Source organism: Onychostoma macrolepis, chromosome 06 (genome assembly GCF_012432095.1).
Source record: "Onychostoma macrolepis isolate SWU-2019 chromosome 06, ASM1243209v1, whole genome shotgun sequence".
Lineage (NCBI taxonomy): Eukaryota > Metazoa > Chordata > Actinopteri > Cypriniformes > Cyprinidae > Onychostoma > Onychostoma macrolepis.
Window position 1 is genome coordinate 23,114,085 of NC_081160.1, and position 27,475 is coordinate 23,141,559.

Sequence of the window (27,475 nt, forward strand, 5' to 3'; positions counted from 1 at the left end):
CTAAGGAGAAGTGGGTTGATCTGGTAAAGGGTTGAGACCGCAGTGCTACAAAGGAAAAGTCCTATGGAGATTGCATAATGATACTTAAATATCCATAACAATCAGTGGCTTTTGTGCTAAATCTAAGAAGAAGAAGAAAAAAAACACTACCAGGGGTAAAATACTGGGTCACACTGTAATAACTAATGCCATGAAAACAGCTTCCAATTAAAGGCAGCGAATGCCTAATAAGGTACTTTCATCCATTGTTGCGAGGTTGATCCGAGCAGAATTTGCAGGGAGGGGCCCAGGAGTATAACTTCCTGCTTAAGCACACTACATTACTGCTCTCATCAGATGAAAGATTTATAGCGGGTAAATAAATAATTCACTGGGCCAGTGAAAGTATGGCGTTCCCGTGCCATACTTCACATCTTTACTCGACAACATACACAGATCTAAAAGGGTCATGAAACCCTATAACATGGGCGCAGAATATACAGGGGATTAAAAGAAAGAGATGAGAAAAAGAAAATAAATAAAACCTGAAAATGCTGTCTATGACTCTTTTTAACACATTTTTTTGAGATGTGAACAGAAATGTATAGATTGTACCTTGATGAAAACAGTAGTAGTACTCATATATTTTGTTAGCTAGTGGAAATTGATTCTGAGCAATTTTGTTTTTCCAGTTTGAAAAGCAAAGTTGAAGCAACGTCACAAAATATGACATATATATACACATTAATTTGGGGTGGTAACTGGCTCCTGTGACTGGAGAGTACGCGTCTACATCAGCGGTTTCTCCACATTTATTCTTGAGAAAGAGCTCGTTCAATCCGATTTCCACGCACTATTATGAAAGAATAATACCTGCATTATTATGCATGAGAAAGTATCACTTCTGACTCTTCTGTCTTCCCTCATTGTCATCATTCAGAGACATGGGTCGTAAGAGTTCATTTCCTATATATTTCCTTTTTTTATATTTAAAAAAAAAAGATGCGGTACTAATTCCTGTTGATTTTACCACCTGTTTACTGAAACATTCTGTATTTTTGTCATGTAAGATAATAGTTAAAGTGAACCAGTTACTAGTAGTTTTCATACTCTGGGCTATCGTTATCAGATTGCAAATAAAATGTGTGTTTAAACTGCTGCTCTCTGCATCGCTCTTCATCTCGCTGTGTGTGTGTGTGTGTGTTGCATTGTCATGTGCAAATTAGCTGTCTTTATGTGCTTAATGGAACTCCCCTTTTTATGCAATCCCATCCCTCTTTCCTCTTTTTTACCCTCCCACCTTATCACAGTTGACACAGCCCCTTTCTGGGACCCTTTTCAAATTGTCAGTGTGAAAAAACACTGCTGAAACAGGGTTTCATGACGCTTTAAACAGGTGTTCCTACTGCCCTCAGAATGCCTAAGCATTCTTCTGTAAACCAGAGAAAGGTGACAAAATGAACAGATGACAGAGGGATCAAATAAAAGAACTCAAAAGAACTAGGTTTGACGTGGTTTCGAGTTATTTAATTGAGATTTTAGATATTAAGAGAAATGTACAATCATAAATCCATACGCTGCTGCCCAAAGCAAGACAATGAATGAGATGGAAAGAATTACAGCAATAGATAGATGGGCACTGAGCAAGAGCACTTCCTCTTCTTCTGATCTTTGAATATAAGGCTGAAGCACTTTGTCTAATCACCCTGGTGATATGGACGATGACTCAGCTAAAAGTGGTAGCGACTGCACAGAGCAGAGAACAGTAGTATCAAGGGATGGGCTGGGCTGGGCTCAACCGGGCTGTGATAGCAAACACCAGAGGTTATAGCGGCTTGCTACTGCAACATAACAAATTGCAAATAAGCGTTGCAGTATAATTGGAGAGCGCAGTTAGCTTTAAATCACTAATGCTAATAATAAAATGCTGTCTATCAAACAAACATGCATGGTGAATTTCAACGGGAAACAAATTTTGCTGCATGTTATTTGCAGGTGGTATTTATGTTTAAGGGGGAGGGGATTTTATTCTATAGGGCATTTTATTTAATGATATATGTATATGTCCTAGTGCAAGATGAGTCATAAATATTTCTGGTCCATCTTCCCAGAAGATGCATCACATGTCTATTAGGGATGTAACGATATAAAAATCTCACAATACAATAATATCGCGATATGAAGTCAGCGATACGATATTTTTTTGCAATATTTAATAGCCATATATTGTAAAACAATTGCACTGTAAAATAAATGATAGTGAATATTTCATAGGTATATTATTTTTGCTTTACACTTCAGTACGGAAATTGCAATACTTCTTTCCTAATTTCTATGCTTGAAATAGATATTTTGAATTTGGACTGCATTTAAACTGCAAGCTGTCAGCAATGCATACTGCACTTTTAAGCTTTTATTTTGATGGAAACGGCAGTAGAGCTTTTATTTTGAAGGAAAACTCCAGCTTCAGTGAAAACATGCTTACAAAGATGCATCTCACTACAAATTTAGTGAAATGCTGTAATCATCTGCTGTGAAAATAAAGCCTAACTGGTGGCTGTTGCATTCCCAAACGCGCGCTAAACTCACAGCACGCGCAATAAATGAGTAGTGAAACACGCGTTTGGGAACATTCATTCACTGTGAACGGAGCTGTTCTGATGCGTGGAAAACACAGGATCACGAGCTGATCGCTTCAACAATGTGTGTGCTTCACTTTGAAACACGCAGCGGAAACAAACTCGATGAAGGGATTAAGCCATATTGTGCTTTCAGTGTTAGTTCGTTTGACAGATACTGTGCCAAAGCGTAATAGCCCAAAACACAACTTTAAAGACCTTTTATGTTAGAATAAGAAGTTTAAATATATTTTGAAAGACCTATCGTTTCATATCGTCAAGTTTTGCTATCGCTATATCACGATATTGATAATATCATTACATCCCTAATGTCTATTGAATTAATTAAGGTTTTGTTGTACATTGAGAACTGTTGTGTAAGTTTAAAGGAAAATGCGTATAGTTATATTCTATAAATAGTCAAAACATTTTACCAATTTGTTTGTTTGAATTAGTTCATTTTAAATGGTCCTTTGGTGTGATGAATGTATTTTTAAAAATGGGAATATTCCATAAAATATAAATTAGTTTAAAGTCATAAAAGCTGCATGCATAATAATTGTTTTCATTTTTCATTTTTTCGTTTGTTTGATTTAGTTTATTTTAAATGGTTCTGTGGTGTGACAAATAATTTTTTATTGAATACTGCATGGAATATAAATTAATGAAGTCATAAAAGCTGCATGCATAATAATTCTTAAAAATATATTTTTATATCTGCTAAAAGTCTTGTAGCTGTCAGACATGGGATAAAAGCCAAATAAAATTATTGAGTTAAGTGTGACTTTTATCTTGATAAAGACACTGATACTTAAAAGGTCAATAGTTTATTGAATTAACAATAAGAAAATAATTCTATGATGACAACAAACAACAACACCTCTTATATCCATCTACTCCAGTCTGAATGAACATAATGATGATCTACTCTTCATGAAATTCACTGTAGCTTTATAGCAATCATTATCTAGCCACACATATCATATACCACATAAGATCATGTGAACATTATATTTATGGGGGCCTCAGTGGAAGTAACCTCACTCTCACCTGATTCATGATTGAGGCCTTCCGCCCAAGCCTGTTGTCTCTGAAACGGAAGCGGCTTCTCTTGCTGCCGTCATCGGATTCTGACTTTACCACCTTTTCGCTGTCACCCTTCTCCTCCTGTTCTTTCCTCCACTTTTTCTTTCTGTTCCTTCGCTCCTTGGCGCTCTTGGAGCTCAGCTTGGATACCTCAGAGGAACTGCGGGACAGATGCCCTCCGCCGTCGTCCTCTACTGCATCCTCAGATACTGTACCTGCCGAGGTTGCCATGGCATTGGCCTAGTGATGAGGGACAAACAGACAAGAAAGAGGATGAACATAAAAGCAAGGGAAGTTTTGTTTGTCATGTGTATGTATTTATGTACCTGTGCCTCCTCCTGTTGTTTTTTCAACTGTTCCAGCATAGCTTTAAACTCAGCCTCCTTCTGTTCTGCCTCCTCCATGGTGGCCTGGTTCTGTTCTTCATAAGCCATGGCCACCACAGCCAGGATCAGATTCACCAGGTAGAACGATCCCACAAAGATCACCAGTACAAAGAAGATCATATACGTCTTCCCAGCAGCTCGCAGAGTCTAAGAGAAAAAAGTTGGGAAGAAATGTCAAGAAACTACATTTATTCAATCAACTCTATTACTGTCCTTTGTTTCTAAATAAAAATGAAATGAAAACATTGTGTTAGCATCTAACTAGCTAGCAAGCTAGGACGGGAAGTAATATCATCCATGATTTCACTCCTACTTGACATATTATTAGATCAGACTACCTAGAATTAAAGGGACAGTTCACCCAAAATTAAAATTTTATAAGTTATTATAGTTAACTGAAACCATAAAATAAAATGTTAACGGATAAAATATAAAAAACCTTAAAAACTTATTTCAGCTTGTTTACAAGGCAACATTTCTCATTTTCATTTACTTTAGCTTGATGTACTAAATTAACTACAACTAAAACTGAAAGAAAAGTGAATAAAAAACTATATAGACATACAACAAAAACTTTTTCTTTTTTTTTCAGTGGATATCAATGCTTGCCAGAATTGTTTGGCTACCAGAACAAAGAACAATGACTGAATCACTTTACAGGGGTTTGTTTTATTTTTTTACACTAAATGTGATTGAAAACTTTTATTTATTTTTTTAGTAATAATAGTTATTTCCAATATAATAACTAGAAACCATTTTAAATAATAAACATGCAACATGGTGAGATCAAAAAACTGAGAATGAGAGGAATAAATGTGCACCAGTTGGTACAGATTCTCCCAGAAGTCTTGTGTCATGAGTCGGAAGAGAGCAAGAAAAGCCCAACCAAAGGAGTCAAAGCTAGTGTAGCCATAGTTTGGGTTGCGTCCAGCCTTCATGCAAGTATAGCCCTCCGGACACCGTCTACACAAACACACACACAAACACACTGTACTACAAATATGTCTGTGCTTTTGTCTTTAACGGATCATACCTTGACAATAAAAAATAAAAATAAAAAAACATGAAATAATTGTTCATAATTTAGTATTGGAAAAATTGTGTTTGTCTGTGTATGTTTTCACTCTTCACCCTGCATCTGAGCTGTTTCCACATAGCAGCGCATCCAGCATGCCAGGCAGGAAGTAGAAGTTTGCTACGAAAAGAGGAAAGAGAAAAGAAGATAGACTTGTAAAATGTGAAAACCATGTCTAAAATCATCAAAAGTCTTCTCATTTTTAATTTTAATATGACAAGAATGTAAAAACTTTTTTGGAACTTTATTGTAGAGAAAATCAAACTTTACAGGACTGTTTGATGCAACTGTATTAGAAACGTTCCTACGTAGTCAAAGCTTTGCCTACTTACTGTCATTCATGATGTATTCATTGAAGTCAAAGCCCCTACTCCCATTGGACAGGTAGGATTCAGTTTGATTGAATGGCCAGATGACACACTTTTGCCGAAGATTACCCATGAATAACTGTAGACCGATGAGGGCAAATACACTCAGACAGAACACAGTCAGAATCATCACATCTGACAGCTTCTTCACTGACTGGATCAGAGCACCCACAATGGTTTTCAGCCCTGTGGGAAGATGAGGAGACAAACACAACGAGGAATATACAGTCTGCAACACAAGTGATAATGCTCACACACACACACAGGTTCAACACTTTCTTGATGCACACACTTTCATGTCATACTTTGTGATGTAAATTTCCCCTATGAGTCCCACAATTTATTTATTTATTAAATTTAATATTAAGTATTTAACTACTTAAAAAAAAATAAGAGTAACATTTACTTTTCCAACATAAGAAAAAACAATCCAAGCAATCATACCACTGGTTTCCTTAACTTTCTTACACACACATATCATAATAAATAATAGTTTGCTTATATAAAACCATGATTTACACTGAACAGGCAGCTTAAAGAGTCTCCCGTCCTCTCAGGGCAACAGCACACAAACTGTCTGTATCTCAGTGAATAGAACTATGTGCAGTTTGCTATCAGTTAACCATTTGGAATTATGTATACCACACTGATTTATAATTTGAATCACTATAAATATACCACTTCATTATATCAACTGAGGAACAATTGAAATGTCAGTCCTGTGTAATCTGTAGTTTGTAATAGTAACAACAGCAACATAAGGATCTTGGAGAAGAAAGAAAAGGAGAATTATATGAAATATTTGAGTGCACTGCAATTTCTGCAAAAATGTTACAAATAATAAATCAGAAACTGACATTAGTTTGTTAGAAAAATTGAATTTTTGCTTTTTCTAGAAAAATATGTGAGTGCTCACCACCACAATGCTAGGGGCGTTTAGGTGTAGGTGGTTGCTAAGGTGATCTGAGTAGTTGCAATGATAGGTGGTTTATTGGGCATTACTAAGCTGTTCCTAACCTATTTGTTGATAGGGGTTATAAAGTGGATGCTTGGGTTCTAGGTGGTTGTAGCAAGACTTTATGACATACTCTACTGTAGATATGGCTTGACCATTTCTTTTGGGCAGTGGTTCCCAGACTTTTCTTCTGGGTCCCCCTTTTGTAGAGAAAAATGTTTTCAAGCACCCCACCTACATGCACCTACATAAAGACACTCTCAGACATGACCTTGCTTGCAAAATCCTATGGGATTTATTTTAAACACTGTAATAAGACAGTAACTACAACTTCAAAAAAAACAAAAAAAATATTTTGCCTCATTGCTTTCATTGAATTTTCAAACTTGCTTCTGCCCAAAAATGAACATTTCTGATCTGTAGTTATAAGACTTAGGCTTACTAGTCCCACAGTCTTTTCAGTGACTGGGGTGGGCTTGTTTTGTGCTGCAGATCAGATTGCAACTCTTAGCTCATTTTTAATGCTCAGCTTCGATCTGTATTTTGTCTTGATTGAGGCAACTGCAGAAAAACCCATCTCACATAGTTAGGATGTGGCAAAAGGAAGGAGTACTGCCAGGGCTCTGGGTGTAGGGTAGCAGTGGGTAGTCCTTTTCCACTCCAATCCAAAATTCAGCTAATGTATTAGACTTAAACTGAAGCCTCATTAGAGGTGACATCAACAAACTGTTCCTCTTCTGCTGCGCTCAAGTCAGCAGCTGGTGCTGCACTGATGGGGTCTCGAATCCAGTCATATTAGCACTGGGAAATACCTCTGGAGATGTTTTTAGAGCAGAGATATGAGTTGTCGTACATGCAATCTAAAAAATGCTGGGTTATTTTTTTAACCCAAACACTGGGTTCAGATTGTTGGGTCGTTTTATTTGGTTATTTTAACCAATTTTATTTTTTTTAACCCAAATGCTTGGTTGAGCTTGTCTCCGGTGAAACTTCTCAACAATGCTGCTGCCGAGAGCATGGTCCACAGAAGAGAGCGGTTCTCAGCGCCGCAGCCGATTTGGTGCACTTTTTTGGGGAAATAAAGGTTTGAATACATTTTATTCCATTTATAAAGTCTTTAATGTGGTGTAAATTATATTATTTTTCGCAACACAACATAAGGACAAGATGTCAGTCAGCTGCGTCATCTGCGGTCGTTTCGCGCTGGAAACGCCTTTGCATAACATAAATGGATTTTATTTGTTATAATACTGAGTGTAATTTAATTTGATGTTAAAATATGTTCTCTAATTTCAGTACTGTTTGTTTTTGGGCATCTCTCAGCTACGAGTGAAACGCGGGGCTGCGGTCTAAAGTTCGCAGTTCCCCCGCGAACAGCAGACACACCGGCTCAGATTTCAGCGACACAACGGCACGCAAATTAGCACTATTTTGGTAAAAAGCAATTACAGAGAATAGTTGAATACACTTAAATTAAAATGCTACTTCTATATGCCTTTTTTATTTCTAAAATGCTTGTTAAACGAATGTATGTAATATTTTAAGCTATGCTCTATTCACCCAAATAAATTCAATTTGTCTTGTATTTTGTCCATGGGTGTTCTTGCTTAATAATAAATGTTCATCTTTTGATTATTGGTGTTGCCTACGGTAATTCTGTGTGTGAGTTTTAATTTCCAGCCCATTTTAAGCAAGCAATATAATACATTTTAAACAATAAATTAAACAACCCAGCATGGTGGGTAAAAACGTTTAACCCAACCAGCTGAGTCAAAATAACCCAGCATGCGTTCTGTCCAATATTTACCCAGCGCTGGGTTGCCAAATAACCCAAGTTGGGTTGTTTTTAACCCAGCATTTTTTAGAGTGTGGGATTACTGTGTTTTGCAGCTTGTCGACATCGAAGAATGATTTCAAGCTCTCAAATAATTCTACATTCCCTCTTTCCAGTTTTCTTGTGAATGATTTAGTTCACAAGAATTTACTTCAAATATAGTTCATTGAGCTTCTGAAACATGTCACTGAGGAACGCAAGTTTCATGAGAAAGTTGTTATTGTTGAACTTATGGACAAGTTCATTGCCCTCTTCCTCCGTGAAGATTTTGATCTCATCCCACAATTAAAACTTTCCCACGCGACAGCAAATGGGACAAACACCCCCATGTGATCAGATCTGCACAGTGGAAAAATTGACCGGTCTTGTTTTGATGTAGTTTCCAGGTGGCGATAATAACTTGCATTACATCTTTCAGCTTGGGACTCATCTATTTAGGTTCTAGGACATCCCAGTGCATCATACACTGTCCACTGCAGATTTGGGAAACATGCTTGACTAGTGCTTGCAGCCTTCCTCATTTCCCAACCATTGCCTGAGCCCCATCTGTGCAGATCATCACACAGGCCTCCAAATTCAGATCAGCCTCTTTCAAGTAAGTGTCAATGATTTTGAACAATTCTGCAGTGGCTCTATTAGTTACAAGTTTGCAGAAAAGCAAATCCTCCCTCAATTCATCGGCATCAGTGAACCTGACATATATTATCGATAAACCGTCTTTGTTACTGTCAGTGGCTTCATCCATCTGCAGAGCAAAATGGTTGTCTCATATCTTGTCATTAAGCTGTTCTTCTACATCTTCCTCTAGCCTCACAATAGTGTTGTCTGACAGAGGAATAGCCTTTAGTTTACTGGCTGTTGCTTGAAATCATATCAATAGCAGAAGAAAGTATTAATTTCACAGCTATAGAGTGCAGCTTCTTACACTGAGCTGCTCTGTAGGCCACTTTGTAGGAGGCGGGTTGAGCATTTGAAGGCACAGATGCTGCTTTAGTAAAGCAACTGTGTTGCACACGACAGCTGAGTCGTAAAAACCAACAGGCTTGTCCTTGTGTTCATGATGTGAAGTCTCTAAGTGGCATCTCAACTAGTTTGGCTTCATACTGTCAGAAGCTAATATTTTGAGGCACACAATACACTGTGGTATCTCTTCATTACCCACCGTTGTACTGGTATATCCGAGGGCGAGATACAGTATGCCTCGTCATATTTTTTCATCTTTGTTTTAGTTATAACGTTTGAAGTAGGTTCATCATCTGCTTTATGTTCTCAGGAACTGGTGGACCTTAGTGCAGAACCATGCATTGTTTATTTAATTTTACACAGCTCCCTGCAACTCATTTCTGATTCTTCAATTGTGCCATCTACAATTCTTTTATACCATGACAACAACCGCAACAACTGATAACAGATACCAAGTCCAGCAGGGACTGCAAGTCATCTTGAGGTAATGTCAAATTAATATTTTGTGTTCTGTTATTTACTTATGTGGCAAGAAGCGTATTAAGCGGGACAGTCTGCTGATTGTATCCCTTAGACTTACCATTCCCCTGCTTTTTTACTCCACGCCCCCCATTTTGAGAACCACTGCTTTAGGGTGAGTCTATGGGTTATTTCTATTGTCCACTAAAATAAAATCATAAATCTCACTGCTCAGAAAAGTAAAAGCACACCTCTTCTCAACAACCACACGATCTGATTAACAGGTTCACTCTAAATATAAGCAATAGGCCTAGTGGTGACTGCTAATAGGGCAATAACAAGCCACTGAAAAGAGATTTTTAGCATTTTCTTAAGTTTCAATATACAAGCTCCATTGACGTGTAAGGGAAATCATCTCAGAGAAAAAAATTTGGTGTATATATATTTCCTTCTTATGTGTGAGAGGACCTTCAAATGAAGTGGTAGCCAATATAATGAACTGGATGTTGTAGAAATATTTTTAAAAAATATTTCCAATAATGCACATTTACAGATTTCTCGTGAGCGCTTTACTAAGGACAGGTTGTGTAGGGACCTTGGAGAGACACAAGGAGCACTCTTTAAAAGATAAACACACATACAATATTCAACACATATCAGCAAAATGGACAGTGCCTGAAGAGAGCGGCGCCATACACAAACTATGCAGAGAGCCAACACAGAGAGAGGAAGAGGAGAGGACAGGCAAGGGGAGGAAGGGCATGCAGGTCATTTAAACGCCAAGGCTGAAGGCAGCAACATCATCATCTTTGCTTTATCACCATGGTGTCAATATCCGTTTAACCAATCGTTCATGTCTAGAGAATGTGTAACCTTGTCTTCATATCCCATCTGATCTCTTAGCTAAGAGAAACCAGGTGAATAAAAAAAGTCATTCTCTAATCTAAATACTCACATGTGAAGTCTACAACAATTGATATAATGTGACAATCCTGAATGTAAACGTGTTTAATGTAGGTGGGTGTAATTGTGCAAATGTTTCATAAAGTCTGCAGATGAAAAGTTAACTTGGCTGTTCCTGATTTTTCGTCCCCCTGCTACAATGCATACATACACACAAATCCTCTTAAATCTTCTGATGTCTCTGTTTTACTTTCCACTCCGAGTTCTTTGAAATAAGAATAGGGAGGGAGCTACAAAACAGTAGTTTTACCAAAAAAATAAGATAAAAAAATACATAAATCTACATGTGTGTAAAGGATGCAGAAATTCGAGGAAAGCCACTTGTTAAAAAATACAAAAAACAGATTAAAAGAAAGACAAACTAAAAAAGCAGATGTCTTCGAAAGCATCATGCAGCAGAAATGTGTCAAACTAGGCTTGGCAGTCTCAGTAAGCACTCTACCCACAAACCTTTGCTTCATGACACATCACATCAGCTTCTTTTAAACAACTCTGATGAGATGTTCATCAAAAGACAAATGATGCCAGCTTTTTGAACAGTATGAAATGCACATATACATTTTTCTATATGCACATATGATATTTTTCTATTTTCTATGTTGAGTTTTATTTTTGACTACTTACAACCCGAATTCCGGAAATGTTGGGACGTTTTTTAAATTTGAATAAAATGAAGACTTTCAAATCACATCAGCCAATATATTATTCACAATAGAACATAGAGAACATAAAAAAATATTTAAACTGAGGATTTTACACTTTTATCCACTAAATGAGCTCATTTCAAATTTGATACCTGCTACAGGTCTCAAAAAAGTTGTCACAGGGGCAACAAAGGGTTGAAAAAGCAAGACATTTTGAAAAGATTCAGCTGGGAGAACATCTAGCAACTAATTAAGTTAATTGACATCAGGTCTGTAACATGATTAGCTATAAAAGGGATGTCTTAGAGAGGCAGAGTCTCTCAGAAGTAAAGATGGGCAGAGGCTCTCCAATCTGTGAAAGAGTGCGTAAAAAGATTGTGGAATACTTTAAAAACAACGTTCCTCAACGTCAAATTGCAAAGGCTTTGCAAAACTCATCATCTACAGTGCATAACATCATCAAACGATTCAGAGAAACTAGAGAAATCTCTGTGCGTAAGGGACAAGGCCGAAGACCTTTGTTGGATACCCGTGGTCTTCAGGCCCTCAGATGACACTGCATCGCTCATCGGCACAATTCTGTCATTGACATTACTAAATGGGCCCAGGAATACTTCCAGAAACCACTGTCGGTAAACACAATCCGCCGTGCCATCTGCAGATGCAAACTAAAGCTCTATCATGCAAAAAGGGAAGCCATATGTGAACATGGTCCAGAAGCGCCGTCATGTCCTGTGGGCCAAGGCTCATTTTAAATGGACTGTTTTAAAGTAGAAAAATGTTCTATGGTCAGACGCGTCCAAATTTGACATTCTTGTTGGAAATCATGGACGCCGTGTCCTCCGGGCTAAAGAGGAGGGACACCTTCCAGCTTGTTATCAGCATTCAGTTCAAAAGCCAGCATCTCTGATGGTATGGGGGTGCATAAGTGCATACGGTATGGGCAGCTTGCATGTTTTGGAAGGCACTATGAATGCTGAAAGGTTTATAAAGGTTTTAGAGCAACATATGCTCCCCTCCAGACGACGTCTATTTCAGGGAAAGCCTTGTGTTTTTCAGCAGGACAACGCAAAACCACATACTGCAGCTGTTACAACAGCATGGCTTCGTAGTAGAAGAGTCCGGGTGCTGAATTGGTCTGCCTGCAGTCCAGATCTTTCACCTATAGAGAACATTTGGTGCATCATTAAATGAAAAATACATCAAAGATCACCACGAACTCTTCAGCAACTGGAAACCTGTATCAGGCCAAGAATGGGACCAAATTCCAACACCAAATCTCCAGAAACTCATAACCTTGATGCCTAGACATCTTCAAACTGTTTTGAAAAGAAGAGGAGATGCTACACCATGGTAAACATGCCCCCGTCCCAACTATTTTGAGACCTGTAGCAGGCATCAAATTTGAAAGTACATTTTGTGCATAAAATTGTAAAATTTCTGTTTAAACATTTGTTATGTTATCTATGTTCTATTGTGAATAAAATATTAACTCATGTGATTTGAAATTCTTTTAGTTTTCATTTTAATAAAATTTTTAAAAACGTCCCAACATTTCCGGAATTCTGGTTGTAGAATACTGTAACTAAAACTCAACACAACAAAGAAAAGACAACTCAGAGGCTGGACATTTTGAATATAGAACACAGCGCAGCAATCCTACATTTTTTATTTTACTTAAAAAAAATTTTATACATAGGTTGGATGTAATAATAACTGCATTCTGTGTCTACATGTACAGTACTAAACTGCATACTAGGAAATGTAATCCCAGCTGCAAAACCAAGTTAAAACCAACTTAAAGTGGTTTAAAACATGACACCTGGTTTCCATTCACTTGTCCAAGTTACTTAAGTTGATCTGGTCAGCCATTTTGGATCAGCAACAAACCCAGTTGACCACCTTTAACCAGCAGTGCCCTTGACCAAGATTGGTATACTAACTGAGTCAGGTCCTCACCAGCTGTTAACCCACCTAAACTAGTGACCATGTTAAAAACACAGCTAGCACCTTAAGATGGGTTTTCCAGCAGGGCTAGATGCATATTACTACTTTTTGTCAAAACAGCTGACATTTACCAGGCACCGCTGTTGACAAGTGCAGTTTTTAATAATTAAATATCTTTAATTCCCAGATTCCTGGAAGGCATCTGATTTTTTTCCATGATTTGACTGCAGACTGCAAAGCCTATCAAAAATGTATCGCTACCATTTTTGATCGTTTGGGTATTAAAACATAAATAGAACATAAATGAAAGTATTCTTTCAGCAGCATCCTCTTGAAAAAGTACAGCAAGTCAAGTGAAAAAAACTAAGAGAAAAATAATAACAGTAGTAATAATACTGGTAATAATAATAGTTTGCATCGGCGTGGGAAGCAGCTCAGCCTTCGTGTTTAAACGCGTTCTCACCTGGTATGACAGAAATAGTTTTGAGAGCTCGTAGAACCCTGAAGGTTCTCAGGGCTGACACATTCCCGAGGTCCACAAACTCTGTTACATATCTGCAACAAGGGAGGATCACACACAGAACAAACACCATGACACAACACACACACAACACCACAACACGTACGACACACCACTACCACCAGCACCACCACTGAACTGGGAGGAAGACATCACGCAAAGCCTGTCTAACGGGAGAAGAGAGAGAGAAACGAACGGAGGAGGAAGGAAAAGACAGGAGCGTGAAAAGAGAGACAGCGAGCGGCGCCCTCTGTTGGCCCTGATGGATGCTGGACTTACCTGGGATCACAGCAACAGTTTTCAAAGCCCTCAGCACCCTGAATGTGCGCAGAGCTGACACATTGCCTAGGTTTACAAACTCTGTAATATACCTGCAGAATGGATCGCAACATAGTTACCAGAGAGAGAGAGAGAGGAGAGTGAGAGAATGGAAAGGAGAAGAGATACAGGATGAAAAAGCAGTGAGGGAAGATGGTTCACAGGAAAAATTAAGAGTTGTAAAAATATATGCATCCCATAAAAAACAATGCTCCAGGTTCCAAGTCAGACAGCATTACTGTAATTACAAGTTTCAGACTGGTAAGGAAAAAAAAAAAAACTCGCAGTTTCATGTGGATTAATGTAACGATCAAATTATTTGCCACTGCACACATGGATTCATGGCGTTATGAGCATTCCCTTAGAAACCATTTATTTCTCATGACGAGGATGTGAACAGCTCCAATTACAATCTTAAGAGTTGCTATCTCGTAATTACAGTAATTCCGACATGATGTGATCCCAGCGTAAGGATTTAAATCTTGTGGCACTTATTCCAGTGTAATGCCTTGCCCCATAGACTTATAATAGCATTACTGTATACACTGTTTTCCTTTGATTTTACAAACTGAAGTTGAAATCATTTTCTATGGTAACTGACTGTCACAGATACTCTCCAAAGAGATTAACTTTTATGGAACCCATAAAAGCAATCAAATATGAACAGATTCTCACAAAATGTCATACAAAATTCATGACATACATTTAATACCTGGAAAACTCAACACATTCCAGAGGGAAAGAGCTTGTTCCTTGTAGTTATGTCATTATTTCACCATATTCTCAATGTGAACATTTTACTTTTAGGGGCAAGGGTTGTCTTATGTAAGAAGGAAATGGCTACCCTCCAGAGAAATGGATGAATGCAGATAGGGAGAGAAAATAAATGATGGACAGATTAATTAAAGTTTAGAAAGAAAGAGAGTTATGATTTATATGTACACACACATACACAGAACTATAGGCACAAACATTGTCATCTTTGAGCACTGAACTCCCATCCACCACCTATGAGAGGCAGGACATAAGAGCCTCTGTCTCTCTCACGTTCGCCCACACACACTCTTTTGTGCAAGCATGACATCAAGGCTCAAAGTCATCCTATGGCCTAAATAAAGGTCATGGTGTTGATTAATCACTGAGTTTCACTTCTTTTCTCAGATCTTTACTGTGCAAAACTATGACTCTCAGTCTCTCTCAGAACATCCCATGTATGTAAATGCTCAAAGAAACGGTTTATTAGAATAAACAACTTGCATGTTCTTGAAAACTTTTAGGCTTTAAGCTGGTCTAAAATTGACCTGCAATCAGTGGAGAAGCTTGACTTAATGTGGGTGCAAATAAAAAAGCTCCAAAATTGCAGAGCCCATTTCAAATAGCTGCAAAGAGGAAAAGGACAGAATGCTAAAGCGCTTCCTTATTTATTTATTTTCTAATAATTCTCCTAAATAATATCACTATATATTCCTCCGCTCCTTAGTCAGCACCAACTGAAGCTCCTCTATAGCCTAAAAGTCAATGTTGCACACAAGAGTTACACGCCTGTAAATACTTCATGCAAAACATATTTAGAATGCAACATTATCAAAATATTTAATTCATGTTTGAATTAAAACAGGATTATACTTACGCCATAGAGATGACCATGAAATCCAGCCAGTTCCAAGGGTCTCTGAGGAAGGTGAAGTCGTCTATACAGAAACCTCGAGCCACAATCTTTGTGAGTGACTCGAAAGTATAGATTCCTGTGAAGGTGTATCTAACAGAGTTCAAAAAATAATGCATATAAGTAAGTGTATGCTTGGCATTTCAATTTTATTTGATACTTTTCATTATTCAATGAAATGAATGGTTTGCTTTTTAATTCATATTTCTCTCGCCCTCACCCTACATTTTTTTATATTGCTTGCCACAATGCATTATGGGATCGGCTACAGCACCGAGGATACATGTGATGCTGCCTTAGAATTTAACCTTAATGTCTTGGGAGGCAGCATAATAAAGATTATGTCCTAAAATGTTGCTCACTAAGATTTTAAGGACTCCCATGAAACTCCATTAACCCCAGTCACCCCAAAAATAAACCCAGCAATTTTTAGGACCGGCCAAATTTCCAAGTGGAGCTCACATTGTCCTTAGCATTTCCTCCCTCCTAGCCAGTCATTAACTTGTCACTCTACTAACATTATAAGCCATGCTTTTCAGCACTCACACCGGAGTGGTTGCTGGTTAAGAGTTTAAATTTATGACCTTTGGCTTCTATCCCTTTTTGCTATGCTGCTGCTGTTATTAAATCCGCGCACATAATTAACAACAACAACAAAACAATATTACAATCACCTTTGATGAAGAACATCTGCATAGACTAGACTAGACTAGACTAGAGTACAATAGAATAGAATAGAATAGAATAGAATAGAATAGAATAGAATAGAATAGAATACTTACTCTACTTGTTTGGACCATTCTGGAGGATTGCTGAATGTCATGAAGACACAATTTGTCAAAATTGTACACATGATGATCATGCTGAAAACTGTAAGAAGTAGTTAAGGAAATCATGTTGTAATGTCATAAATATTGATCAGATATCAAAACTATGATGGAAATAAGGACATTAATAAAAGTGTCAATCATTTCATAAAATTATGTGGTAAAATCTGGGGTCACACATCAGTTGTTGGTTGAGGCTATTTTCCATAAGGAAGAAGTATGTTGTTAGCCTCCATATGAATAATGGCCTTTAAATCACTGTCTGTGTCACAGCACAATGAGCTTTAGTTCAGAACTCTCTTTATTTTCAGAACAATTAATAAAAATACTTAAATTATGCACTGTGATACAGATTATAGGGTGTAACTGGTAATTGTCATTTATAAATTTGATAAAACCTATAAATCTAACAAAGCATTGTTGTCAGATTTCAGACAGACAGATTAAGCACAGATTAGAAAGCAGTTTAAACAAGAACAATCATTAATAACATGAACAATGTTTGGAGCATTGAAAAGGATATGAGTGTATCAAAATTTTAATTGCTATTCGCCTGAATAGGTTAAAAGGACTAATGATATATAACGAGGGCGTGGCACTGAAACGGAAGATAGTTTTTCCTTTGTTAAGCACTATAAAGGTCTGAAGAGAAAAAGAGGAAAAGGAAAAAAGAAGAAAGAGAAGGAGAGATATTAGTTACATATGTCAGGGTGCATGGTGAGCGAGCACATACATTCACAAAAAATAAGTTGAGAAATGGCAATAAACAACATAACTGAAAGGTTAACATCACAAGAACTTTTACTTTATCCGTCGCGTTCAACAAACTGTATACAATATTAAAATACACCCATATAAGTTTTTCATAATAAAATAAAATAAAATAAAATCCAGGTCAAAGGCTATGTCCTAAATCAAGCCTATTAAAACCAAGCTAGGGATATATTTACGTAAATGGAGCTAAGACAACTGCAGTGAGCTCTGGCAAAGATATGGACCTCTTACAGGAAGTCAGACTGTAATACTAACGCTAATGCTAACCACTAACACTGCGATCCATCAGATGCAGAAGTGCTGACTCCAGATAGTGTGTGTGGGACAGGGAAAAGCGAGAGGGAGGGGAGGGAAGGAAGGAAGGAAGGTGGGTCAAAAGCCCTGCAAAGCTGTTTGATCCTGCATAATGTAAGAAAAAAGAGACAGAGAATCTTCATCCACATACTCATCATGGAAACCACATGAATCCAAGTTTACACACACATACAGACTTCATGTCAAAGACATAAAATTGTGCTTTTATATATCTTCAATCATTTTTCTTTTCCCCATTTCCTTATTTTTGTTATACCTTTAGTGATTATTGTTTTTAGTTAATTTTTTTTATTTGCCACTGGGGTACAAAAAAGAAAAACTATATTTGAGATATTTTATTAAAAATAAAAAAAAAGTCTTAATAAAAGCTTTCTAGTCCTAATATATTTCTTTTGTTTTAAGCATATTTAGAGTTTTACTGGAAAACGAGACAAAATACTGAATAAGACAATATTTCTTTAAACACATAGAATAATTTATACTGCACAAAAAAAAAAAACACTCCAGTTACATACACACACACACACACACACACCCAAGGAAACACCACAGAGACGAGCGGATGAGAATCTTCCTGAAATCTAATTAGATTAAAAATAGACAGCTGTCTGAAGGAGGACAAAATGAGCACCTTCAACTCAGAGTGCCTCTGTCTCTCTATATTTCTCCATCCCCTATCTCCTTTTTCACTGCATTTGTCTATGTGTGGCTCTCTGTGCATTTAATCATGTCAAATACTAAAACACGCTTAACAAAATCATAAATTAAAAGACAGCGTATGTCAGACAGAAAGCGCTGTGTCTTCTGTTTGAAGACAGCTGTCATTTTGAGGCACAGAATCCCAAAGATTGTCACACTAGCAAAAGCTGTGAACCGCCCAGAAGGCTCCATGTGTTACTGAATACTGAGCACTGGTTTCCCCAGAGTCTCTCTCACACACACATACACACACACACTGCGACAGACTGTGGGCTTCCTCCGCTGGCGGGAGCTCCCACTCTCACAATGCTGCACTCTTTGCTGAGGACATAGCTGCAGCTCTCAGTATCCTGGCCTAAAAATCATTCTAATCTTCTCTGAATCTTCATATTAATGAGCATCTTGTTTATCACGATGCTAAAATTTGTGTAACAAGCACACGATTTTCATATTCAGTGTGTAACAATCCAGCAACACAGTTATCAGGCCGCATAACCACAACAAATAATCAACGATCATAACACAAGTATAGTTTCAACTGAGACTCTGACTCTTGTGTCTATAAAAGGTAAGCGATTTTGCATATGAGCAAAACTAAAACGTGCTACAAAAACATGGAGCTTAATGGTCATGTACATGTGATCACAGCCTTATGTCAACACCTGCACACACACAATGCAGCCTATTGGTCTTTCCTTCTGACAGCATAAGTGATATGCTGCAAAGCTACTGAAAATTTCATCATCTACAGAGAAGAGAGCCAGAGAGACATGAAGATGTGGACAAGAGCTGAGGGAACTGCTGTGGGGGAGGAGGATGAGGGAGGGAGGGAGGAGGGAGAAGTGTGTGTATGGAGGGGGTTGGGGGGGTCAATAGTGGAAAAACTGGATATAGCATCACTGTTGCACTTAACTCCAAGTACATCCGATCTACTCGACGTCACTGAATGCACTTACCGTAAGGCCTCAAATGACCAACACCCCATCCAGCCGCTAACCAACACTTCTCAGTCGTTATTTAAAACTTTCAAAATGCGCTAAGATGCATCTATCTGTCTATCTTTTAGAGAGTGTTTAAAGTTAGAATGACATGACTGAAAATATTTTCAGTACTGCTAAATAAAGCAATAGGAGTAATAATACTACAAATATAAAATATGGTATATACAAAATATGGCATAAACAAAATATAATCACTCATAATAATATACCATCTGTTAATGTATGCACTAATTAAATAAGATGAAAAAAGAATAATATAGAAAAAACGGTATAAACAAAATATTATCACTTATAACTATAAACCATTCATTAATGTACCTACTAATCACTAAAATAAAACAAAAACAATTTAATCAAATCAAACAGAATAATAATATACTGTACATATGAAATATGGTATAAATAAAACATAATCACTGATTAAATAAATAAATCATTAATGTATCTACATATCAGTAAAACAAAATAAAAAATGTAAATTAAATAAAAATGAATCAAATAGATTAATAATATAGAGAAAAACTTAGTGAATTATAGTGAAAAAGCAAATTATAGTGACTCATAACAATAAACTACCCATTAATGTATTTATTAATTGATAAAATAAAACGAAATAATTTGAACACTGAATCACTAAAAATAAACCATTAATTTACCTACTAATCAATCCATAAAACATGGTATGAACAAAACATACTCACTGATCACTGTCACTTATTATCCATTAAAGTAAATCTACAGACCTGAACTTTTTTTTAAACATCTGTCTCCAGATGTCAAGCCCTGGTGCAATGACTTCCATCAGAAAACTGCATCTCATATCTCTCAATCACATACAAACAAACACATGTGACTACAGGGCTTCCTGACATTCTGACTGGCTCTTTCACCAAGGGACCAGTAAAACTGCAACTCTGCACTTCTTCCTTGCATTCCTTTTCTCTTTTTATTCACTTTAACCCTTCCCCACAATACATGACTCTACCACAGATGCGGCAGTTATAACAAAAACATACCATTGCCAAGAGGGAGAGGAAGAGGGAGGGCCGAAAAGGGGATGTAATATGTTGGATGGGACACGCTGGCAGCAATGCATCTTATTTCTGGTAATGCGAGGTGGATATGGTAACGTGTGCAACAGACGATAAAAACACAGACAAGACCAATATTCTGTTTCCTCTACTAATTTTCTCTCAAAAATATCTCCTCAGCTCCCACTGTATAACACATGCTACACTGTGCTCGGTTATGTAACACATACCTCTAGTGTGCCAACAAGGAGGTGCTGATGTGGGTGCACCGCTCCTTTACCCATATATACACAAACTACACTGAGTCTGAAGGGCATTTAAAAAGCCACTGAAAAGTTCTTACTGACTAACCATAAAGAGACACACACTGGGGAAATTTTGGAAATTATTTGTAAACTATATGTCAATATATGAAATATTCACAAGATCCTGTATTTGCTGATGATATAAACGTGAATACTGTGCAACGCTGTGAATACTGCAGTGAAATTATTTCACAATCCTTTCTTATCTCAAGACTTGCAAGTGTGAGAATTCAAAAAAAGAGATGTTGTAGCATCTCTGATTTAAGAGTGAGAATGTTAAAAATTATATGTAGCATCTCTGACTTAAACTTCAGTAGCAAAAACTTGATTTAGTTCTGTGAATTAGATTAAACTGCCTCTTTAATGAATGAATCAGTTCAAAAATCAAAGATGTAAAGATCTGTTTGCATCATCCATTACAAATGTTCAACGTGGCAGTCTGCATGTATTACAGTGTTTTAGCATTAAAAAATGGTTAAGAATAATTTATTACTTTGTATTTTTAAATTGGTGCATATAAATAAAAAGTTAATCTACGCAAAAATTGTGTAAAACAATTAAAGGATTATTTCACCTTTTCATGTATTTTATTTGCATTAGACATTTTGAATAGCTTATGGAAAATGAGTCATCTCATAGCAAATACATAAATATCAAATTGAAAATAGTTGAGATATCACTTATAATCTATATCATACAGCCCTAATTCAAACCAAATTCTTCACCTCGTTACTGCTATTCTTGCTCTCTCTCCACGCCAGGACTCCACCAACAACAAAGCTAAATACCAAAAATACACCAAAATAAGCAATACCCACTCTGTCCATTGATACGGAATAGGAAAAATGTAAACAAACAAATAATGTTTGTACACATCAGAAGTATCATTGCCTTAAATTCAGGACAGTATTGTACATTCTGACACCGGAAGATCACAATTCACTAAGCAGATCACTTCAGTATGAACAGTATGATCTTTCCAATGCCATTTCAAATAAAGCTGGAAAAAAAATCGGAAAGACCTTTTCCTTTTATTATATTCTATTATATTTTTTATCATATTCATTTCATAAATTAATTGCTCAGAAGTTTGGGTTTGTTAAAACTAAAATGTTAAAATGAAATATTTGTACGTTTTTCTATTTATTTTTTATAGCTTTACTTCTATGATTTACATTTTTATGATTTGAAAGGGATAGTTCACTCAAAAATGAAAATCCTGTCATCATTTACTCACCCACAAGTTGTTCCAAACCTATATGAGTTTCTTTCCTCTGTTGAACATAAAAGAAGATATTGTGAAGAATATGGATAACCAAACATTTGTTGGTCCCCACTGACTTCCATAGCATTTTTTCCTTGTACCATGGAAGTTAATGTGGACCAATTACTGTTTGGTCACTCTCATTTAAAAAAAATCTTCTTTAATTTTCAACAGAAGAAAGAAACTCATGGAACATGGAGTTGTGGGTGAATAAATGAGAAAAGAATTTTCACTTTTGGGTGAACATTAACTTTAACTACATGCATTTAAACCCAAAATACAAACAAGAAAATCATATTGTGAATTGTTAGAAATCTTAATTTCAACAAATTAATCTCAACAAATATCTTTACTAACCATACCATTATTATTATTATTATTATTTTTTAATAAGATCGCAAATCCTTATGCTCATTTGTTACTATATCATCTAATCTGTTCATCCATCCAAACATAGGTATAAGTTTGCAAGTTTGATTCACCAACTTCTATCCTCTCTGCACTTTTCCAAACCTTTCCACAACTCTCTTTCCTCCAGTTCTCCCAGAAGCTGGAGAGCGAAGCATTCAGAACACTTCTTAATTCATCATAGTGAGGAAAACCGTATTCCACCTGCAAGGAAGATGAATTCTATCAGGGATGATATGGGCTCAAAGCTCACTCACTTTCTTGTTCACATAGTAGGGGTCCAAGTCCTGCAGGGGCACAGTCAACATGTTAGAAGGGATGTCCCCGTAAATAAAGGGCACGCTCTTCCCCGCTTCCAAGTCAGTGTTGGGCTTCGGTTTGTTGTCATCATCGTCATCACGGTGACTGCTGTCAGATCTGGGCTTAACAGGCTTTTTCTTCTTCTCTTCAGCGATACGCTTCTCGATGTTGGCCAAAGACTCTGGGGTGAACCTCTTGAAGCTATCGGGGCCTGGAGGTGCGAGCAGCGGTGCAGCCATATTGTCATCCTGCAGCAGAGTCCTCTTTATTTAGAAGCCATTCAGGACAGCCAGCTCTAGGAAAAGGAGGGGAGAGGGAGTTACCCAAACAGATGCAGAAAGGGAACAATGAGGAAAGAAAAAGAACAGAAATCAAAATTCAAAAGCAATAATGACACACAAACATAAAACATTTCTACTTTTCAAGCATATTTGATTGTGCGTGTGTGTGCGTGTGTTTGCAAACTATCCACAGCCTCTGTTATTGGTCATCCTCTTTTGCAGCTCTCCCTCTTGCTCTTTTTCTCACTCTTACACTCACACACACACACACACAAACACACACACATTCATTACGTCCATTAAGAAGTAGATGACCAAGCAGAATAATACCAAATGCGCTGCAGCACTGGAGGCTCAACCTGTACGTGTGTGTGCATGAGAGAGAGAGAGAGACACAGAGAGAATGTACATTAGAGGGTAAGGTCATAACTGCATTACTGCCCATCTCAACCCTCTGTGATGACCTGGATTATCTAACTAATATTCCAGCCCATGATGTCATCAAGCCCATTCCAAAAAACATCATAATAAACATTCAATCAATTCAGACGTACTCAATCTGTCTCTTCCGGATTTATTACGTAATGTCATTGTTCAGATTGAAATCACCACATTTAATCAAGTGTTTGTGGAGCACAAATCACAAACTCTCCACTTTACTCATTTAATACTAAGGTTATACGTTAAACACATTATGCTGATTAAACACTTTCTGGCTTTTTCTTCGCAGACAACATAAAATGGAGGATTCTGTACAAGAGTTCATCTCATCATGCAAATGTCCAGTTGCTCAAGACAGCAGTTTCAGCCAGTTTAAAGGTAACATTATCGTATATAAGGATATACTTGTCATTTCACATTTCTATTGCAAAGATGCATTTTTGTATGTGTGTGCTGACTGTTGACAATGAATCTCTAGCACAGGATCACAGGAGAAAATCGTGTTTCTGACTGAATCGCCTAGCCTAAAAAACACTGAAAAAAACAACACATTATGTGTCTGTTAATAAAGACTGTTATAAAGACACTATAAAACAGAGAATACTGATAATAAACAATTACAACAAAATGAACTGTGCCACTTTGCCATTTATTTTTGAAGCGAAAGACCTGATATATTGACCAGACTGATTAGTCAGCCAATATTTGGCCATTTTGAGATTAACTCTGTCCAAAGTGATTCAATTCCAAAATCTACTTATCAATAGATAATAAACTATTTCCTTTTACATTTTTGTGAATTTTGAGTACAATTTGTGCAAAAGAAATCTAGTTTAATTCTCGCATTTTTGTGCACATCTATCTACCTTTCTAGATAGATAGATAGATTGACTGATTGATTGATGAAAGATAGGCACTACTATTCAAAGGTTTTTGTTTACTTTTTCTGAAAGAAGTTCAAAAATTATTTTTTTACAATTTAAAATATCTGTTTTCAATAATAGGCGCTACCATTCAAAGGTTTTTGATTACTGTTTCTGAAAGAAGTTCAAAAACTATTATTTTTTACATTTTAAAATAACAATTTTCAATAAAGTTTTAAATTCTTAATTCACTTTAAAAAGTAATTTATTCCTGTGATATCAAAGCTGAATTTTCACCAGCCATTATTCCAGTCTTCAGTGACACATTATTCTTGAGAAATAAGTCTCATCATCAACAAATGCACTTGTAAAATAAATGATTTTCTATTCTTAAAAAAACTATTAAACAGTACTGTGTGTGTGTGTGTGTGTGTATGTATACGTGTATGTATATCATATATACCTTCTTACATAGTTGCAACAAATACAAAACAATGTTGCAAAAAAAAAAAACTTTACTCCAATAAAGCAGCATTAGTCACTCTTGCATTCATGACGATATGTAGAATTTACACACTACACTTGATGTACAACAAGTTAACAAATTCACTTCCCCATAGAGTTTTGTCGGTTGAAGAACAATCCTTTTCAAGGAGATTTATTACAAATGTGCAGAGAAAACTCTAAATGACATTAGTATTACTTAGTCACCCTCTCCTGTGTTCCAGGTGTGTGTCGCAGAGTCAGTCCCAGCCTAGTCCCTCAGGCTCCACTAAACTGGGCTATTCCTTTTCCAGAATGTCCCTTTACAGGCATTTTCTATTGCAGGGCTGACTTTCATTTATGGCCCAGTGATCAATGTAAAATGTGTCCTTTTCTAGTACTAAACTAATTAGACAAGCAAAAACAAGAAAAGCATATATGAGTGTATATAAGAGCATAAACACTTCGTATAAGCGCACATAACCATTGATGACATGATGCCCTCTTCAACTGATTACTGAAGCTGCATGCTTGCAGACCATCATCTCCACACATCCACATATCTAAACTCATGTAAGAGCTGTATGATGTATCATACAGACATCACATTCTTTCACATTCACTTTCAAAAATATTAAACCTAACAGCCAACACTAACGATTCTCTTTCACTTGTCTTTTTGCAGAATTGTTTTATATGATGTCCAATGCTGAATCCCTGTTCTCCATATCTTTAATGACACAGTCTGTTAATTATTTATACACCAAAAACGGATTCAGTTAAGTCAGCACCGGCCAAATCAATAGTGAAGTGCCCACGGTCACGTGGCATTGCTCTTTATGATGGGCGACTTTATCACCATTAAAACAGAAGGCTTCCTGATCAACAGCAGACCTATGGCAAGTCATTTTAACATTTATTCCTTTAAACTAGCATTTTTTTTTACTTGCATTTATTTTAAATTACTATTAAGCAATCTTACACTTTACATTCCATTAGTGACAAGTTAGTACTTGTTCAGTAAAAATAAGCAATTATTTCTTTACTTTTTAGTTCAGAAATCAAGTATTCACTTTCAACTAATATGTTTTCCAATCACTGCTGGTACTTGATCCAGTTTTACTCATAACTATTCATTAGGTAGTACAACTCCTCAACATGATGGGCAACTTTATCACCATTAAAAGGCTTCCTGATCTACAGCAAATCTATTATAGCAAGGACTTTTAACATTTATTCATGTAATCTAGCATTATTTAACTATCATCTATTTTATATTACTTATTAAGCAATTAAGTAATTATATAATTGGATTAAGCAATCCAATTGTGACTAGTATTCATATTTTTCATTATTCAGTATTCATTAGATTAAAAAAATGGCTTTGAAACAATTTTCACTCAGAAACTGCTAGTAAATTTCACAAATAATTACTAAAAAAGGCAAGTAGCATTTAATTAAACATGAAAGTTTTACGTAACAGGCTGAAATAGTATTCTCTTGTAAAATTTACTCCAATATTATTTATTTTATTTAAAACTTTTTCATTAGACACTAGTTGTTTATTACAATAGTAACAATTATGTATTGCTTTACTCACTAGCGCTTATTCAGAACACTGTAGCAGTTGCAATTAGCATTTCAATCATTGCTGGTATATGATCCAGTTTCACTATTCATTATTAGAATGTATTATCAGTACATTCATTAGATAGTAGAACTTACTAGTCAGCCAACTAGAAACAATACAATGACTACTTATATAATGAACAGTCAATAGCAAATTTGAGAAGAAAAAAAAAGATACCAGTCACTAGTGGATCACTTACTCGTTATTAAAATTAAATATGTAAAAAAAAAAAACGGCATTAGTATTTAATTTTAATGAATGTTTGTTAAACCAGCTTGCCATAGACACCTTAGGTAAAGCAACAAAGTAACTCTTTTTTCTTTTTTCAAAAATAGACTGTGTAGACAAAAGAAATACAAAGTAAACACCATGATGTGCGTTTTAAGTTACACGCTTGCTGTGTCCAACCTCCAAGTCTCCTTCCTGGGATACTGTAGAGACGCCTCGGCTCAAGGTGATACATCAGATAGACGGGCCCTGACAATATACACACAATGACCTTAACAAAACTACTGCATTTGCTTTCTTACAGACTACGGTGTCTTGCCAACATAGGTTATAGAAGAATATGCTGTTTAATGGTACGTCCTCCACTTTTCGACTGCCCCAAGTAAAACACCTACACGTTAAATCCAAATTAACCGATGCCATTCGACAGGTTAGGCTACTCACGTGCCTTCAAGCAAAGTCATTGCATGCTCTCATCTCTGGTAAACTGTACGTTCCCGTACCATCGCAAAGGTATTCCTTATCAAGCAAGCAAGAAGTGTCGTATGTTTTTAGGAAGCCGAGACCAGCCCGCTGTCTTCTAGATGCCGTCGAATGAGTCTTAGCAGCGCTGTCCGTTCAGCACCGTTCAGCACCGCTCAGCGCGAGCTCACGCTTGTCCTCTAGGCTAGGTGATAAAAATCACAGATGCTGCCTCAAGCCACGACGAAACATGACTTTTCCGTATTTGATGCCTTTAACGAAATGATATGGAAAGCGAACGCTCGGCCTCTGGCACTGTACATCGAGGGGAGGGGGGCTGCACAGCTGTCACGAGGACGAACCTCGCCGGCCTATCCCGCGC

At 36.7% G+C, this 27,475-nt stretch overlaps 1 protein-coding gene across 5 annotated transcripts in view; it reads right to left on the reverse strand.

Annotated features, from left to right (window-relative positions):
* Positions 1-27,475, reverse strand: part of scn8ab (sodium channel, voltage gated, type VIII, alpha subunit b) — a 60,130-nt gene that overhangs the window by 31,203 nt on the left and 1,452 nt on the right. For 3 of the 5 annotated variants that reach the window (XM_058778214.1, XM_058778215.1, XM_058778212.1), the window contains exons 2-11: positions 22,663-23,000; positions 17,131-17,250; positions 16,564-16,652; positions 15,746-15,874; positions 13,741-13,832; positions 5,477-5,698; positions 5,201-5,264; positions 4,891-5,032; positions 4,010-4,216; positions 3,648-3,923 (exon numbers count right to left, since the gene is read on the reverse strand). In XM_058778214.1, the coding sequence (XP_058634197.1) occupies positions 3,648-3,923; positions 4,010-4,216; positions 4,891-5,032; positions 5,201-5,264; positions 5,477-5,698; positions 13,741-13,832; positions 15,746-15,874; positions 16,564-16,652; positions 17,131-17,250; positions 22,663-22,944 (1,623 nt within the window). In that variant the 5' untranslated portion in view covers positions 22,945-23,000. Of the gene's footprint in view, positions 1-3,647; positions 3,924-4,009; positions 4,217-4,890; positions 5,033-5,200; positions 5,265-5,476; positions 5,699-13,740; positions 13,833-14,076; positions 14,169-15,745; positions 15,875-16,563; positions 16,653-17,130; positions 17,251-22,662; positions 23,001-27,475 lie in introns of those variants that run through there. The other 2 variants (XM_058778213.1, XM_058778216.1) reach the window with 2 other exon arrangements.